This window comes from Coregonus lavaretus, assembly GCF_964263955.1.
Source record: "Coregonus lavaretus genome assembly, chromosome: 14".
In the NCBI taxonomy this organism is placed as follows: domain Eukaryota; kingdom Metazoa; phylum Chordata; class Actinopteri; order Salmoniformes; family Salmonidae; genus Coregonus; species Coregonus lavaretus.
The window spans coordinates 49431759-49447675 of record NC_140001.1 but is presented as its reverse complement, the minus strand read 5'-3'; the positions used below and the strand labels follow the sequence as shown (position 1 = coordinate 49447675).

At 43.8% G+C, this 15917-nt stretch overlaps 1 protein-coding gene across 1 annotated transcript in view; it reads right to left on the bottom strand.

The window, feature by feature from the left end:
• The window catches only part of LOC311141772 (rho guanine nucleotide exchange factor 28-like), a 92499-nt gene that overhangs the window by 29937 nt on the left and 46645 nt on the right, over positions 1–15917 (bottom strand). The window contains exons 3-6 of the mRNA XM_084177226.1: positions 15607–15884; positions 13386–13581; positions 7624–7735; positions 4176–4218 (exon numbers count right to left, since the gene is read on the bottom strand). Coding sequence (XP_084033352.1) covers positions 4176–4218; positions 7624–7735; positions 13386–13581; positions 15607–15884 — 629 coding nt within the window. The remainder of the gene's footprint in view (positions 1–4175; positions 4219–7623; positions 7736–13385; positions 13582–15606; positions 15885–15917) is intronic.

Here is a 15917-nt window from a genome sequence, read left to right as displayed (position 1 = left end):
AAACATATGAAAGAAGGTACTCTGGTCAGATGAGACTAACATTTTTGGCCATCAAGGAAAACGCCATGTCTGATGCAAACCCAAGACCTCTCATCACCCAGAGAACACCATCCCCACATTGAAACATGGTGGTGGCAGCATCATGCTGTGGGTATGTTTTTCATCGGCAGGGACTGGGAAACTCGTCAGAATTGAAGGAATGATGGATGGCGCTAAATACAGGGAAATTCTTGAGGGAAACCTGTTTCAGTCTTCCAGAGATTTGAGACTGGGACGGAGGTTCACCTTCCAGCAGGACAATGACCATAAGCATACTGCTAAAGCAACACTCCAGTGGTTTAAGGGGAAACATTTAAATGTCTTGGAATGGCCTAGTCAAAGCCCAGACCTCAATCCAATTGAGAATCTGTGGTATGACTTAAAGATTGCTGTACACCAGCGGAACCCATCCAACTTGAAGGAGCTGGAGTAGTTTTGCCTTGAAGAATGGCAAAAATCCCAGTGGCTAGATGTGCCAAGCTTATAGAGACATACCCCAAGAGACTTGCAGCTGTAATTGCTACAAAAGCTGGCTCTACAAAGTATTGACTTTGGGGGGGGGGGGGGGGTGAATAGTTATGCACGCTCAAGTTTTCTGTTTTTTCATCTTATTTCTTGTTTATTTCACAACAAAAAAGATTTTGCATCTTCAAAGTGGTAGGCATGTTGTGTAAATCAAACGATACAAACCCCCCCAAAATCCATTTTAATTCCAGGTTGTAAGGCAACAAAATTGTAAAACTGCCAAGGTGGGGAAATACTTTCGCAAGCCACTGTAATTCAAAATCAAATGGCTAAATGATCAAAAACAATTCCATATGTTACCTTAGTACATATTGCGATCTAAGGACTTAGACCTAGGCTTCATGCCATTTACAGTGCATTCGGAAAGTATTCAGATCCCTTGACTTTTCCACATTTTGTTACGTTAGAGCCTTATTCTAAAATAGTTTAAATTATTTTCCCCCATCATCAATCTACACACAATCCCCATAATGACAAAGCAAAAACAGTTTTTATTTATTTATAATAATACAAAAAACGGAAATATCACATTTACATAAGTATTCAGACCCTTGACTCAGTACTTTGTTGAAGAACCTTTGGCAGAGATTACAGCGTTGAGTCTTCTTGGGTATGACGCTACAAGCTTGGCACACCTGTATTTGGGGAGTTTATCATATTCTTCTCTGCAGATCCTCTCAAGCTCTGTCAGGTTGGATGGGGAGTGTCGCTGCACAGCTATTTTCAGGTCTCTCCAGAGATGTTCGATCGGGTTCAAGTCCGGGCTCTGGCTGGGCCACTCGAGGACATTCAGAGACTTGTCCCGAAGCCACTCCTGCGTTGTCTTGGCTGTGTGCTTAGGGTCGCTGTCCTGTAGAAAGGTAAACCTATGTCCCAATCTGAGGTCCTGAGTGCTGTGGAGCAGGTTTTCATCAAGGATCTCTCTGTACTTTGCTCCGTTCATCTTTCCCTCGATCCTGACTAGTCTCCCAGTCAGTGCTGCTGAAAAACATCCCCACAGCATGATGCTTCCACCACCATGTTTCACCGTAGGGATGGTGCCAGGTTTCCTCCAGATGTGACACTTGGCACGTCTGGAGGAAGCACATTCATGGTCTGAGAGTCTTTAGGTGCCTTTTGGCAAACTCCAAGCGGCTGTCATGTGCCTTTTACTGAGGAGTGGCTTCCGTCTGGCCACTCTATCATAAAAGGTCTGATTGGTGGAGTGCTGCAAAGATAGTTGTCCATCTGGAAGGTTCTCCCATCTCCACAGAGGAACTCTGGAGCTCTGTCAGAGTGACCATCGGGTTCTTGGTCACCTCCCTGAGCAAGCCCCTTCTCCCTCGATTGCTCAGTTTGGTCGGACGGCCAGCTCTAGGAAGAGTCTTGGTTTTTGTTCTGACATGCACTGGCAACTGTGGGACCTTATATAGACAGGTGTGTGCCTTTCATGTCCAATCAATTGAAGTCACCACAGATGCACCTGAGCTCAATTTGAAGTCTTATAGCAAAGGGTCTGAATACTTACGTAAATAAGGTATTTCTGTTTTTTATTTTTTAGAAATTTGCAAACATTTCAAAAAACCAGTTTTTGCTTTGTCGTTATGGGGTATTGTGTGTAGATTGATGAGGATTTGTATTTATTTAATCAATTTTAGAATAAGGCTGTAATGTAACAAAATGTGGAAAAAGTAAAGGGGTCTTACTTTCCGAATGCACTGTACATAAAAAATAGAGATTTGGTTGTAAAATAAATAAAAGTTAACCGTTAAATAAATAGGGTGACTTCCGAAAGCCTGATGAACATGTGTAAATTAAACGCACATTCAGATATATTAGTCCTAATATTACTGTAACATAGGCTATGATAGAGCAAATGTAGCCTACCTGTCACAAGAAAAAAAGTTACCAGCTGATGAGATGATACATGCATTTGGAACTGCTCTCTATATGAGATTCGCTGTCTGTCCCCACCCTGAGCTTTGATGATTGATCATGCAGATAGCAGAGCAGAAAAGGCCTTAGAGAGGACAGCTGTAGACATTTCATATAATTTAACAGTTCCATTTCACTTCATGTTGTTCATAGAAATAATTGATTACATCTCGGTAACCTGGTACCCACTATTAAACCCTAACATACACAACCCTGGAGACTGGAGTTCGATCCCCGTCTTCACCTTTCCCACTGTCTCTCCCACTCTTTCTCATCTGTCTGAATACATACTGAACTAAAATATAAATGCAACAATTACAAAGATTTTACTCAGTTACAGTTCATATGGCGCTTGCAACGCCAGGGTTGTGGGTTCATTTCCCACGGGGGGCCAGTATGAAAATGTATGCACTCACTAACTGTAAGTCGCTCTGGATAAGAGCGTCTGCTAAATGAATAAAATGTAAAATGTAAATGTCAGGTGGATGGATTATCTTAGCAAAGGAGAACATGCTCACTAAAAGGGATGTACAGTAAATACATTTGTGCTCAAAATATGAGAGAAATAAGGATTTTTTATTTCAGCTCATGAAACATGGGACCAACACTTTACATGTTGCGTTCATATTTTTGTTCAGTGCAGATCATCATACGACTCAAACACTTTCAGTTTCAGCTTGAGCTACATTCATAGGGAAGAACGTTCATTTGATGAGTAACATTGTCTTAGACCTGAAGACTCGTGTTAGCTTCTCGACTTTAGCTCAGCGGGCTAAAGCAGTGTCGAGTCACAAAGGTAGTATGAATAGCTACATACTCTAGATTGTGAAGACATACAGTACTATAAGTTGATGACATTTAACATTGTATTGTTCTACTCTAATGCGCTACATATGATTGTACCACTCAGACTGGCAATTATCTGGACAATAATATGGACATCATCCATCTGTGTTAAAATGGATACCATTTAGAATGTTGATGTTGTAGAGATGGGGTAAGATTGTCTGTGTGTTACCTGAGATAATGTATGTAGTTAACTAGCTATACCATCATCTCATATGATCTCTCTGCTGTTAGCAATGCATTAATGTTTCTTTAGCGATGGCAATATATTAGGGAATGAGACCTCATATTTCTGAGACGTTAGTGAGATGAGCTGAGATGTAAGTATGAGTCACCATGAATGATAAAAAAACGTACATGGAAAAGACTCTTTACAAACAAAATCTGATAACGTCATCACATAAATAAAACCTTGTGGACAAGTAAATAAATACAAATCAACAATTATATCTGTTTCAGAACTATGATGCAACTTGTTATTGTATAAGTATCACTTCTAAAACTACTGCATTCTAAAAGTTGTGTCTGAGTTCAGATGTCTAGGAAAGCCCTGTTTGTGTGTGTGTGTGTGTATTTGGGGTTATTTTGAGGTTGTAATCAGAGCTTATTCTGACCTGTGGGCCGTGTAACAGGAAGTATGTCACATCCTGCCCAGCCAGACCCTGACCACATGGCTAAACTAGAGAGGTAACTAAGATTGTGTTACACACACACACAGACACACACGCACAAATGCGCACACACACCCACAGAGACACACACACGCACGCATGCATGCACACACACACTAGAGAGGTGGGGCATTGCAAAGACTCTAAAATAAATACTGTAGAATGAAAGATTGTCCGTACCTCTTCTCTCTGGGTGTCTCAGTCAAGTTGAAGTCTATATGCTCTGAAAGGGTTACACGGAATGACAGTAATGTGAGTAACAAGGAAAGTGAGACTCAACAGGAATCCCCATCAACTAATAAACACCAGAAGCAGAGTTAATGTTTACGTCCCAAATGGCACCCTATTCCCTATATAGTGTACTAACTTTGACTAGGGCAGAGAGTGCTCTGGTCAAAGGTAGTGCAATATATAGGGAATATGGTGCCATTTGGAACACAAGCAATGATCAATATACAGTCAACTATACCTAGGACAGATTTGCTAAGATTGCAAAATCCAACATTAATAAAAATGTATGGTGAATGTTAATGTTTTTGGGATATTGCATCATATTCATCATATACATACCTTTTTTCTTCACAGACGACATACTCACAGATGAAATATTCCAACTTTTACTTGTTGCCATGGTCCAGATTTACCAAGCAATTGCACAACTGATTTTAAACTGGGGGGTTCTACTAAGCTAACATATCGAATTGTTTTAAGATGGTCACACCATGGACCATTTAGCCATTTGATTTAGAATTGTAGGACCCCAGAAGGTACAGTGCCTTGCAAAAGTATTCATTAGTTTTTCCTATTTTGTTGCATTACAACCTGTCATTTAAATTGATTTTTATTTGGATTTCATGTAATGGACTTACACAAAATAGTCCAAGTTGGTGAAGTGAAATGAAAAAAATTACTTGTTTCAAAAAATTCAAGAAAGTAAATAACGGAAAAGTGGTGCGTGCATATGTATTCACCCCCTTTGCTATGAAGCCCCTAAATAAGATCTGGTGCAACCAATTACCTTCAGAAGTCACCTCATTAGTTAAATAAAGTCCACCTGTGTGCAATCTAAGTGTCACATGATCTGTCACATGATCTCAGTATATATACACCTGTTCTGAAAGGCCCCAGAGTCCGCAACACCACTAAGCACCATGAAGACCAAGGAGCTCTCCAAACAGGTCAGGACAAAGTTGTGGAGAAGTACAGGTCAGGGTTAGGTTATAAAAAAATATCAGAAACTTTGAACATCCCACGTAGAACCATTAAATCCATTATAAAAAAATTGAACGAATATGGCACCACTAAAAACCTACCAAGAGACGGCCACCCACCAAAACTCACGGACCACGCAAGGAGGGCATTAATCAGAGAGGCAACAAAGAGACCAAAGATAACCCTGAAGGAGCTGCAAAGCTCCACAGCGGAGATTGGAGTATCTGTCCATAGGACCACTTTAAGCCGTACACGCCAAAGAGCTGGGCTTTACGGAAGAGTGGCCAGAAAAAAGCCATTGCTTAAAGAAAAAATAAGCAAACACGTTTGGTGTTCACCAAAAGGCATGTGGGGGACTCCCCAAACATATGGAAGAAGGTACTCTGGTCAGATGAGACTAAAATTGAGCTTTTTGGCCATCAAGGAAAACACTATGTCTGGTGCAAACCCAACACCTCTCATCACCCCGAGAACACCATTCCCACAGTGAAGCATGGTGGTGGCAGCATCATGCTGTGGGGATGTTTTTCATCGGCAGGGACTGGGAAACTGGTCAGAATTGAAGGAATGATGGATGGCGCTAAATACAGGGAAATTCTTGAGGGAAACCTGTTTCAGTCTTCCAGAGATTTGAGACTGAGACGGAGGTTGACCTTCCAGCAGGACAATGACCCTAAGCATACTGCTAATGCAACACTCGAGTTGTTTAAGGGGAAACATTTAAATGTCTTGGAATGGCCTAGTCAAAGCCCAGACCTCAATCCAATTGAGAATCTGTGGTATGACTTAAAGATTGCTGTACACCAGCGGAACCCATCCAACTTGAAGGAGCTGGAGTAGTTTTGCCTTGAAGAATGGCAAAAATCCCAGTGGCTAGATGTGCCAAGCTTATAGAGTCATACCCCAAGAGACTTGCAGCTGTAATTGCTGCAAAAGGTGGCTCTACAAAGTATTGACTTTGGGGGGGGTGAATAGTTATGCACGCTCAAGTTTTCCATTTTTTTGTCTTATTTTTTGTTTGTTTCACAATAAAAAATATTTTGCATCTTCAAAGTGGTAGGCATGTTGTGTAAATCAAATGATACAACCCCCCCAAAAAATCAATTTTAATTCCAGGTTGTAAGGCAACAAAATAGGAAAATTGCCAAGGGGGGTGAATACTTTCGCAAGACACTGTATACATTTTTGGGGGGGATAACATATTGAATTTGGCCTTTACTACTATAGCCCTTAGAAATGCATTGAAGAACACATTCATAAATGGCAAAACAGACAAATTAATCATAAGCAATAAGGTTTTGAAATGTCTGTCCTATACCTAGGAGGTATAAGAAAGGTCAGGAACTATTTGTGTTTTTTGGACACATATTTAAAACCTTTTTTTTGTTGCCACAAAACTACCTCCATACTTCCATTAATTTTTTTAACCGGTAGCGGGTTACCGTCAGATGAGTCCAGTGACACTTGTGTGGGTCGTAGAGCAAAACGGAGAACACGATCGTTCGTTTTCGTGAGAATTTCATCTTTTAATAGAGGAAAGATGAGACGCTACAGATGTTTTTGTGAAAAGACCGATTTTCGGGATGTCTCATGGTCTGAAACACTGCTGTAGCTCGGCCACCTTCCACCGCAGAAGGCCGACATAGGCGGATGCCGTGCATATATCTATACGTTAATAAACTGATGGATTTTGATGGGGATTTTTTGAATTTTGTTACTTACTATGCACGGGTGTGTCAATAGACTCTTAGCGATTAAAATCAACTGTGCAATTGCTTGGTAAATCTGGACCGTGGCAACGAGTAAAATAATGTCAAAATAAATATTGACAGTTTGAGTATGTCATCTGTGAAGGAAAAGGTCAACATTAGGGGCTACAATACAATCACACGTCTGTCTATGTTAAACCTTGGCAAGTGAGTGTGTTGTGCACTACCTTTGACCTGGGCCCCTAGGGCTCTGGTCAAAAGTAGTGCACTATATAGGGGATAGGGTGCCATTCTAGGATGTAACCTAGAATATTTCTAAAGCCCCAGGTCCAGCAGACCCCTACAGAGAGAGAGGGAACACACACAGGAAAGAGCTGCTGTTGAAGAACAGATCACAGAAAGAGAGAGGAGGAAGAACAGATCACAGAAAGAAAGAACAGGAGGAGAAAAAGGACAACAACAGACAAATGGTAGCAATGTCAAAACATTTCCCCATGAGAGAAACAAAACAATCTCCCCATAAAGAACCACAACATTTCCCCGAAACCAAACCAAACCCACACACAGTTCACTGTGTTTACCCCAGCTCCTGAAGAGCTACAGAGAGAACCCAGCTGCAAAGCTATCCTAAACAGGCTTCTGTCTGACACATGGTGGATGGCCCTGGGGAGAGAGAAGTCAGGGGTCAGGGGTTAAAGTTGACTGACCTTCTGTCAGGTCGGAGATTGCTACATCTCGGGTTAACAGGGGGCGTGAAAGCTGGGCCTTGGGGGAGGAGTAGGAGTAAGAGCGCAGACGATGTTGTGGGTCTGACAGATCCTGAGGGAAACACACCAGAACCATGGTTAATAACTTTTGTGAAAGAGCACAGTTTGAAAGATATGGCATACAGAAGCAAACCGGATGGACATCATGAAAATGATTTGAGGGTAGAGGAAGTTCAGGAGTAAAAACAAACAAAATAGAACTATTGTAAAATTGTCCAAAAAATTTATATATTACGTATAAGCTGGAAGTAGAGGCCTAAGCGTTGTTGTTCACTAGTTTACTCCAATTAGGGGAGGGGTGGTGGGGTTGGAAAGTAATAAAGGAAAATATATATTTTTAAAGGATATGTATATATACAGTACCAGTCAAAAGTTTGGACACACCTACTCATTGCAGGGTTTTTCTTTATTTTTTAAACTATTTTCTACATTGTAGAATGATAGTGAAGACATCAAAACTATGAAATAACACATATGGAATCATGTAGTAACCAAAAAAGTGTTAAACAAATCAAAATATATTTGAGATTTGGGATTCTTCAAATAGCCACCCTTTGCCTTGATGACAGCTTTGCACACTCTTGGCATTCTCTCAACCAGCTTCATGAGGTAGTCACCTGGAATGCATTTCAATTAACAGGTGTGCCTTTTTAAAAGTTAATTTGTGGAATTTATTTCCTTCTTAATGCATTTGAGCCAATCAGTTGTGTTGTGACAAGGTAGGGGGGTATACAGAAGATAGCCCTATTTGGTAAAAGACAAAGTCCATATTGTGGCAAGAACAGCTCAAATAAGCAAAGAGAAACAACAGTCCATCATTACTTTAAGACGTGAAGGTCAGTCAATACGGAACATTTCAAGAACTTTGAAAGTTTCTTCAAGTGCAGTCGCAAAAACCATCAAGCGCTATGATGAAACTGGCTCTCATGAGGACCATCACAGGATTGGAAGACCCAGAGTTAACTCTGCTGCATAGGATAAGTTCATTAGAGTTACCAGCCTCAGAAATTGCAGCCCAAATAAATGCTTCATAGAGTTCAAGTAACAGACACATCTCAACATCCACTGCTCAGAGGGGACTGTGTGAATCATGGTCGAATTGCTGCAAAGAAACCACTACTACCGGACACCAATAAGAAGAGACCTGCTTGGGCCAAGAAACACGAGCAATGGACATTAGACCAGTGGAAATGTATCCTTTGGTCTGGTGTCCAAATTGGAGATTTTTGGTTCCAACCGCTGTGTCTTTGTGAGACGCGGTGTGGGTGAACAGATGATCTCTGCATCTGTATTTCCCACCGTAAAGCATGGATGAGGAGGTGTTATGGTGTGGGGGTGCTTTGTTGGTGACACTGTCTGTGATTTATTTAGAATTCAAGGCACACTTAACCAGCATGGCTACCATAGCATTCTGCAGTGAAACGCCATCCCATCTGGTTTGGGCTTAGTGGGACTATCATTTGTTTTTCAACAGGACAATGACCCAACACACCTCCAGGCTATTTGACCAAGAAGGAAAGTGATGGAGTGCTGCGTCAGATGACCTGGCCTCCACAATCCCCCGACCTCAACCAAATTGAGATGGTTTGGGATGAGTCGGGCCGCAGAGATGAGTCGGGCCGCAGAGTGAAGGAAAAGCAGCCAACAAGTGCTCAGCTCCTTCAGGACTGTTGGAAAATCATTCCAGGTGAAGCTTGTTGAGAGAATGCCAAGAGTGTGCAAAGCTGTCATCAAGGCAAAGGGTGGCTATTTGAAGATTCTCAAATATAAAATATAGTTTGATTTGTTTAACACTTTTTTGTTTACTACATGATTCCATATGTGTTATTTCATAGTTTTGGTGTCTTCACTATTATTCTACAATGTAAAAAATTGTAAAAATAAAGAAAAACCCTTGAATGAGTAGGTGTGTCCAAACATGTATATGTATTTATATGTATGTATGTATGTATGTATGTATGTATGTATGTATGTATGTATGTATGTATGTATGTATGTATGTGTGTATATGTATGTATTTATATGTCTATGTTTGTATGTATGTATGTACTGTATGTGTATGTGTATGTATATATACAGTGAGGGAAAAAAGTATTTGATCCCCTGCTGATTTTGTAGGTTTGCCCACTGACAAAGAAATGATCAGTCTATAATTTTAATGGTAGGTTTATTTGAACAGTGAGAGACAGAATAACAACAAAAAAATCCAGAGAAACGCATGTAAAAAATGTTATAAATTGATTTGCATTTTAATGAGGGAAATAAGTATTTGACCCCCTCTCAATCAGAAAGATTTCTGGCTCCCAGGTGTCTTTTATACAGGTAACGAGCTGAGATTAGGAGTACACTCTTAAAGGGAGTGCTCCTAATCTCAGCTTGTTACCTGTATAAAAGACACCTCAATCAATCAGATTCCAAACTCTCCACCATGGCCAAGACCAAAGAGCTCTCCAAGGATGTCAGGGACACGATTGTAGACCTACACAAGGCTGGAATGGGCTACAAGACCATCGCCAAGCAGCTTGGTGAGAAGGTGACAACAGTTGGTGCGATTATTCGCAAATGGAAGAAACACAAAATAACTGTCAATCTCCCTCGGCCTGGGGCTCCATGCAAGAGGAGTCTGGGGCTCTCACCTCGTGGAATTGCAATGATCATGAGAACGGTGAGGAATCAGCCCAGAACTACACGGGAAGGATCTTGTCAATGATCTCAAGGCAGCTGGGACCATAGTCACCAATAAAACAATTGGTAACACACTACACCGTGAAGGACTGAAATCCTGCAGCGCCCGCAAGGTCCCCCTGCTCAAGAAAGCACATATACAGGCCCGTCTGAAGTTTGCCAATGAACATCTGAATGATTCAGAGGAGAACTGGGTGAAAGTGTTGTGGTCAGATGAGACCAAAATGGAGCTCTTTGGCATCAACTCAACTCGCCGTGTTTGGAGGAGGAGGAATGCTGCCTATGACCCCAAGAACACCATCCCCACCGTCAAACATGGAGGTGGAAACATTATGCTTTGGGGGTGTTTTTCTGCTAAGGGGACAGGACAACTTCACCGCATCAAAGGGACGATGGACGGGGCCATGTACCGTCAAATCTTGGGTGGAAACCTCCTTCCCTCAGCCAGGGCATTGAAAATGGGTCGTGGATGGGTATTCCAGCATGACAATGACCAAAAACACACGGCCAAGGCAACAAAGGAGTGGCTCAAGAAGAAGCTAATTAAGGTCCTGGAGTGGCCTAGCCAGTCTCCAGACCTTAATCCCATAGAAAATCTGTGGAGGGAGCTGAAGGTTCGAGTTGCCAAACGTCAGCCTCGAAACCATAATGACTTGGAGAAGATCTGCAAAGAGGAGTAGAACAAAATCCCTCCTGAGATGTGTGCAAACCTGGTGGCCAACTACAAGAAACGTCTGACATCTGTGATTGCCAACAAGGGTTTTGACACCAAGTACTAAGTCATGTTTGGCAGAGGGGTCAAATACTTATTTCCCTCATTAAAATGCAAATCAATTTATAACATTTTTTGACATGCGTCTTTTTTGATTTTTTTGTTGTTATTCTGTCTCTCACTGTTCAAATAAACCTACCATTAAAATTATAGACTGATCATGTCTTTGTCAGTAGGCAAACGTACAAAATCAACAGGGGATCAAATACTTTTTTCCCTCACTGTATGTATATATATTTTTGCGGGAAAAAATATATGGGGGATTGGAAGTGAAGCAGACAATTACATTGATGGAAGTTACAATCAATCTGCAATATTAAAGCTGATCTACCCCCTAAAAAAAGAAACATGGATTTTTAGGGAAGGGAGAATCATTAAAATGAGAGATAGTAAGTGATGCTTTCAGCCACATTTAGCTAGTAACCAATTGTCACGATCGTCGGTAAGAGATGAGGACCAAGGCGCAGCGTTGAAAGCGAACATATTTATTATATCAATGATCACACGATCAAAACGATGACGTGACAGTCAATGGTCATACACAAACCAAATACGAACAAGAAACCACAATGAATGAGTGCCAAACGGCTACCTAAGTATGACTCCCAATCAGAGACAACGAGCTACAGCCGTCTCTGATTGGGAGCCACCCTGGCCAACATAGATCTACAAAACCAGAAAGTGAAACCTAGAACACACATAGACTATACACACCCTGGCTCAACATATTAGAGTCCCCAGAGCCAGGGCGTGACAGTACCCCCCCCTAAAGGCGCGGACTCCGACCGCGCCCACCAAACACCACAGGGGAGGGACCGGGTGGGCACTCTGCTTAGGCGGCGGATCCGGCTCCGGGCCTGATTCCCGCTCCCTCTCCAACCCCCCAATGTACCCCTGGTCCGGTCTGGTCCCGCTGGCCGGAGCTGGACTGCACACTGGTGGAGCGGATTGCTCTAGCTCTGGCGTGAAGCATCTGACCGGTGCCGGACCAGCCACCGGTGGAACAGGCACGGGCCGTGCCGGACTGACGACGCACACCACTGGCTTGGTGTGGGGAGCAGGAGCGGGCCGAGCCGGGCTGTCGAAGCGCACCACTGACTTGGTGCGGGGAGCAGGAACGGGCCGAGCCGGGCTGACGAAGCGCACCACTGACTTGGTGCGGGGAGCAGGAACGGGCCGAGCCGGGCTGACGAAGCGCACCACTGACTTGGTGCGGGGAGCAGGAACGGGCCGAGCCGGGCTGACGAAGCGCACCACTGACTTGGTGCGGGGAGCAGGAACGGGCCGAGCCGGGCTGACGAAGCGCACCACTGACTTGGTGCGGGGAGCAGGAACGGGCCGAGCCGGGCTGACGAAGCGCACCACTGACTTGGGGCGGGGAGCAGGAACAGGCCGGACCGTTCTGGGGACACACACCACTGGTCCTACGCAGGGATCTGGAATGGGCCGGACCGGACTGGTAACACACCCCAGTACCTCTCGCCGTGCCTCTACACCTTCCACCCCCTCTTCGACCAGTGGCCCCCGTAACCTGGCGGCCTCCTCTGCCAATCCGCTGGGCCGCTCTGCCGCGGTCTCCTGCTGGCCCGTCGTCCACGGTGTTAGCCCCCCCCTAAAAATTTTCTGGGCGTCTCTCCTACCCGTGGACCAGGTCTCCATGTCCCTCGCCAGCCTTTCGCCCTTCTGCCACAATGTCAAGCCCTTCTCTTCCTCACTCGGCTTGACCCAGTCGAGGAGGCGAAGGAGATCTGCTAGAGATCTCCCTGGCGATGGCTCCTGGACACGCTGCTTGGTCAAATCTTGGTGGTTTCTTCTGTCACGATCGTCGGTAAGAGATGAGGACCAAGGCGCAGCGTTGAAAGCGAACATATTTATTATATCAATGATCACACGATCAAAACGATGACGTGACAGTCAATGGTCATACACAAACCAAATACGAACAAGAAACCACAATGAATGAGTGCCAAACGGCTACCTAAGTATGACTCCCAATCAGAGACAACGAGCTACAGCCGTCTCTGATTGGGAGCCACCCTGGCCAACATAGATCTACAAAACCAGAAAGTGAAACCTAGAACACACATAGACTATACACACCCTGGCTCAACATATTAGAGTCCCCAGAGCCAGGGCGTGACACCAATGTGGGCCTAACCATAACAGCACAATACAATCACACGTCTGTCTATGTAGAACCTTGGCAGGTAAGTGTGTGCAGTCTGAATGTATGTGTGTGAAGTACCTTGGAAGGTGTGTGTGAATTGTCAGAGTGTGTGCGGTTGAAGTCCGGTGAGGTGTCAAAGGAGTCCCTCTCGTACCCAGAGCTGGTATGCAGGGTGGGGCGTTGCCATGGAGAAGAGGAGATGGGGAGGGAGGGGGGAGACTGGCACAGGGTGTCCTCCTCCCCACTGTCACACTCTACTGGGTCCAGACTGGAACTGGAACTGAGAGCGAGAGAGCGAGAGAGCGAGAGAGAGAGAGAGAGAGAGAGAGAGAGAGAGAGAGAGAGAGAGAGAGAGAGAGAGAGAGAGAGAGAGAGAGAGCACATACAGTGAGGGAAAAAGGTATTTGATCCCCTGCTGATTTTGTATGTTTGCTGACTGACCAAAAAATTATGAGTCTATAATTTTAATGGTAGGTTTATTGAACAGTGAGAGACAGAATAACAACAAAAAAATCCAGAAAAACGTATGTCAAAAATGTTACAAATTGATTTGCATTTTAATGAGGGAAATAAGTATTTGACCCCCTCTCAATCAGAAAGATTTCTGGCTCCCAGGTGTCTTTTATACAGGTAACGAGCTGAGATTAGGAGCACACTCTTAAAGGGAGCAGCTTGGTGAGAAGGTGACAACAGTTGGTGCGATTATTTGCAAATGGAAGAAACACAAAAGAACTGTCAATCTCCCTCGGCCTGGGGCTCCATGCAAGATCTCACCTCGTGGAGTTGCAATGATCATGAGAACGGTGAGGAATCAGCCCAGAACTACACGGGGGGATCTTGTCAATGATCTCAAGGCAGCTGGGATCATAGTCACCAAGAAAACAATTGGTAACACACTACGCCGTGAAGGACTGAAATCCTGCAGCGCCCGCAAGGTCCCCCTGCTCAAGAAAGCACATATACAGGCCCGTCTGAAGTTTGCCAATGAACATTTGAATGATTCAGAGGAGAACTGGGTGAAAGTGTTGTGGTCAGATCATACCAAAATCGAGCTCTTTGCCATCAACTCAACTCGCCGTGTTTGGAGGAGGAGGAATGCTGCATATGACCCCAAGAACACCATCCCCACCGTCAAACATGGAGCTGGAAACATTATGCTTTGGGGGTGTTTTTCTGCTAAGGGGACAGGACAAGTTCACCGCATCAAAGGGACGATGGACGGGGCCATGTACTGTCAAATATTGGGTAAGAACCTCCTTCCCTCAGCCAGGGCATTGAAAATGGGTCGTGGATGGGTATTCCAGCATGACAATGCCCCAAAACACATGGCCAAGGCAACAAAGGAGTGGCTCAAGAATAAGCACATTAACGTCCTGGAGTGGTCTAGCCAGTCTCCAGACCTTATTCCCAGAGAAAATATGTGGAGGGAGCTGAAGGTTCGAGTTGCCAAACGTCAGGCTCGAAACCTTAATGACTTGGAGAAGATCTGCAAAGAGGAGTGGGACAAAATCCCTCCTGAGATGTGTGCAAACCTGGTGGCCAACTACAAGAAATGTCTGACCTCCGTGATTGCCAACAAGGGTTTTGCCACCAAGTACTAAGTCATGTTTTTCAGAGGGGTCAAATACTTATTTCCCTGATTAAAATGCAAATCAATTTATAACATTTTTTACATGCGTTTTTCTGGATTTTTGTTGTTGTTATTCTGTCTCACACTGTTCAAATAAACCTACCATTAAAATTATAGACTGATCATGTCTTTGTCAGTGGGCAAACGTAGAAAATCAGCAGGGGATCAAATACTTTTTTCCCTCACTGTACCAATGAACATTTTAGTACATTTAGTTTCTACTAAACTTTGATAAATATTCATAATTTTGTCTTTCGTAAAAGAAGCTGAAACCATAAGTCCATGGGTACAGAATGATCGCACTGTTCAGTATCTGTTCACTCCGGCGTCTTGACCAAAGAGAACAGTTCATTGTGACTTCCTGTAACTTTAACCCCTACTGCTCTGACTCACGTGGTACTGAGTACAGCTACTGTACTGGATACAGTAGTGGACCAAAAAGCTTATTTTACGTTTAAGTTAGTTTAGGTTTTTGTTTTTGTTTGACACCTTTAGAGGAATTGCATTGTAAAATACATTAACATGGAGATCTTTGAGACCCCAGTAAGTATGCAACAATAACATATTATGAAACCCCCAGAAATATTTTTGGTCAGCTTTTGACCTTACTTAACTATAACTAACCAAGCATGGTAGAGCAGAGTGCGGGTGTTTGGGTGTGGAACTTACCTAAGTATACAGGTCTCCTCAGGCCGACTGGTTCCTCTTTGACTGAGCCCAGAGGAGAGGGAGACGGACGGCTGGATGCTCCCCCTCTGACTACCACCAGAGAAAGGAAAGGGGTAGGCCGAGGGAGAGGAAGGAAGGGGGAAGGCCTGGAACCTATGAGGAGCTGTGGAGCCAGGGAGACTACCAAAGAAGGAGTCCCAGGCAGGGCTGTTCAACTGTGGCACAGAGCTCACCTCCTCTTCCCTTGGAGAACAGTACTTTATATCCAGATCATCCACCTGAGCAGGGGCAAAGGTGAGAGATCAGTGTCT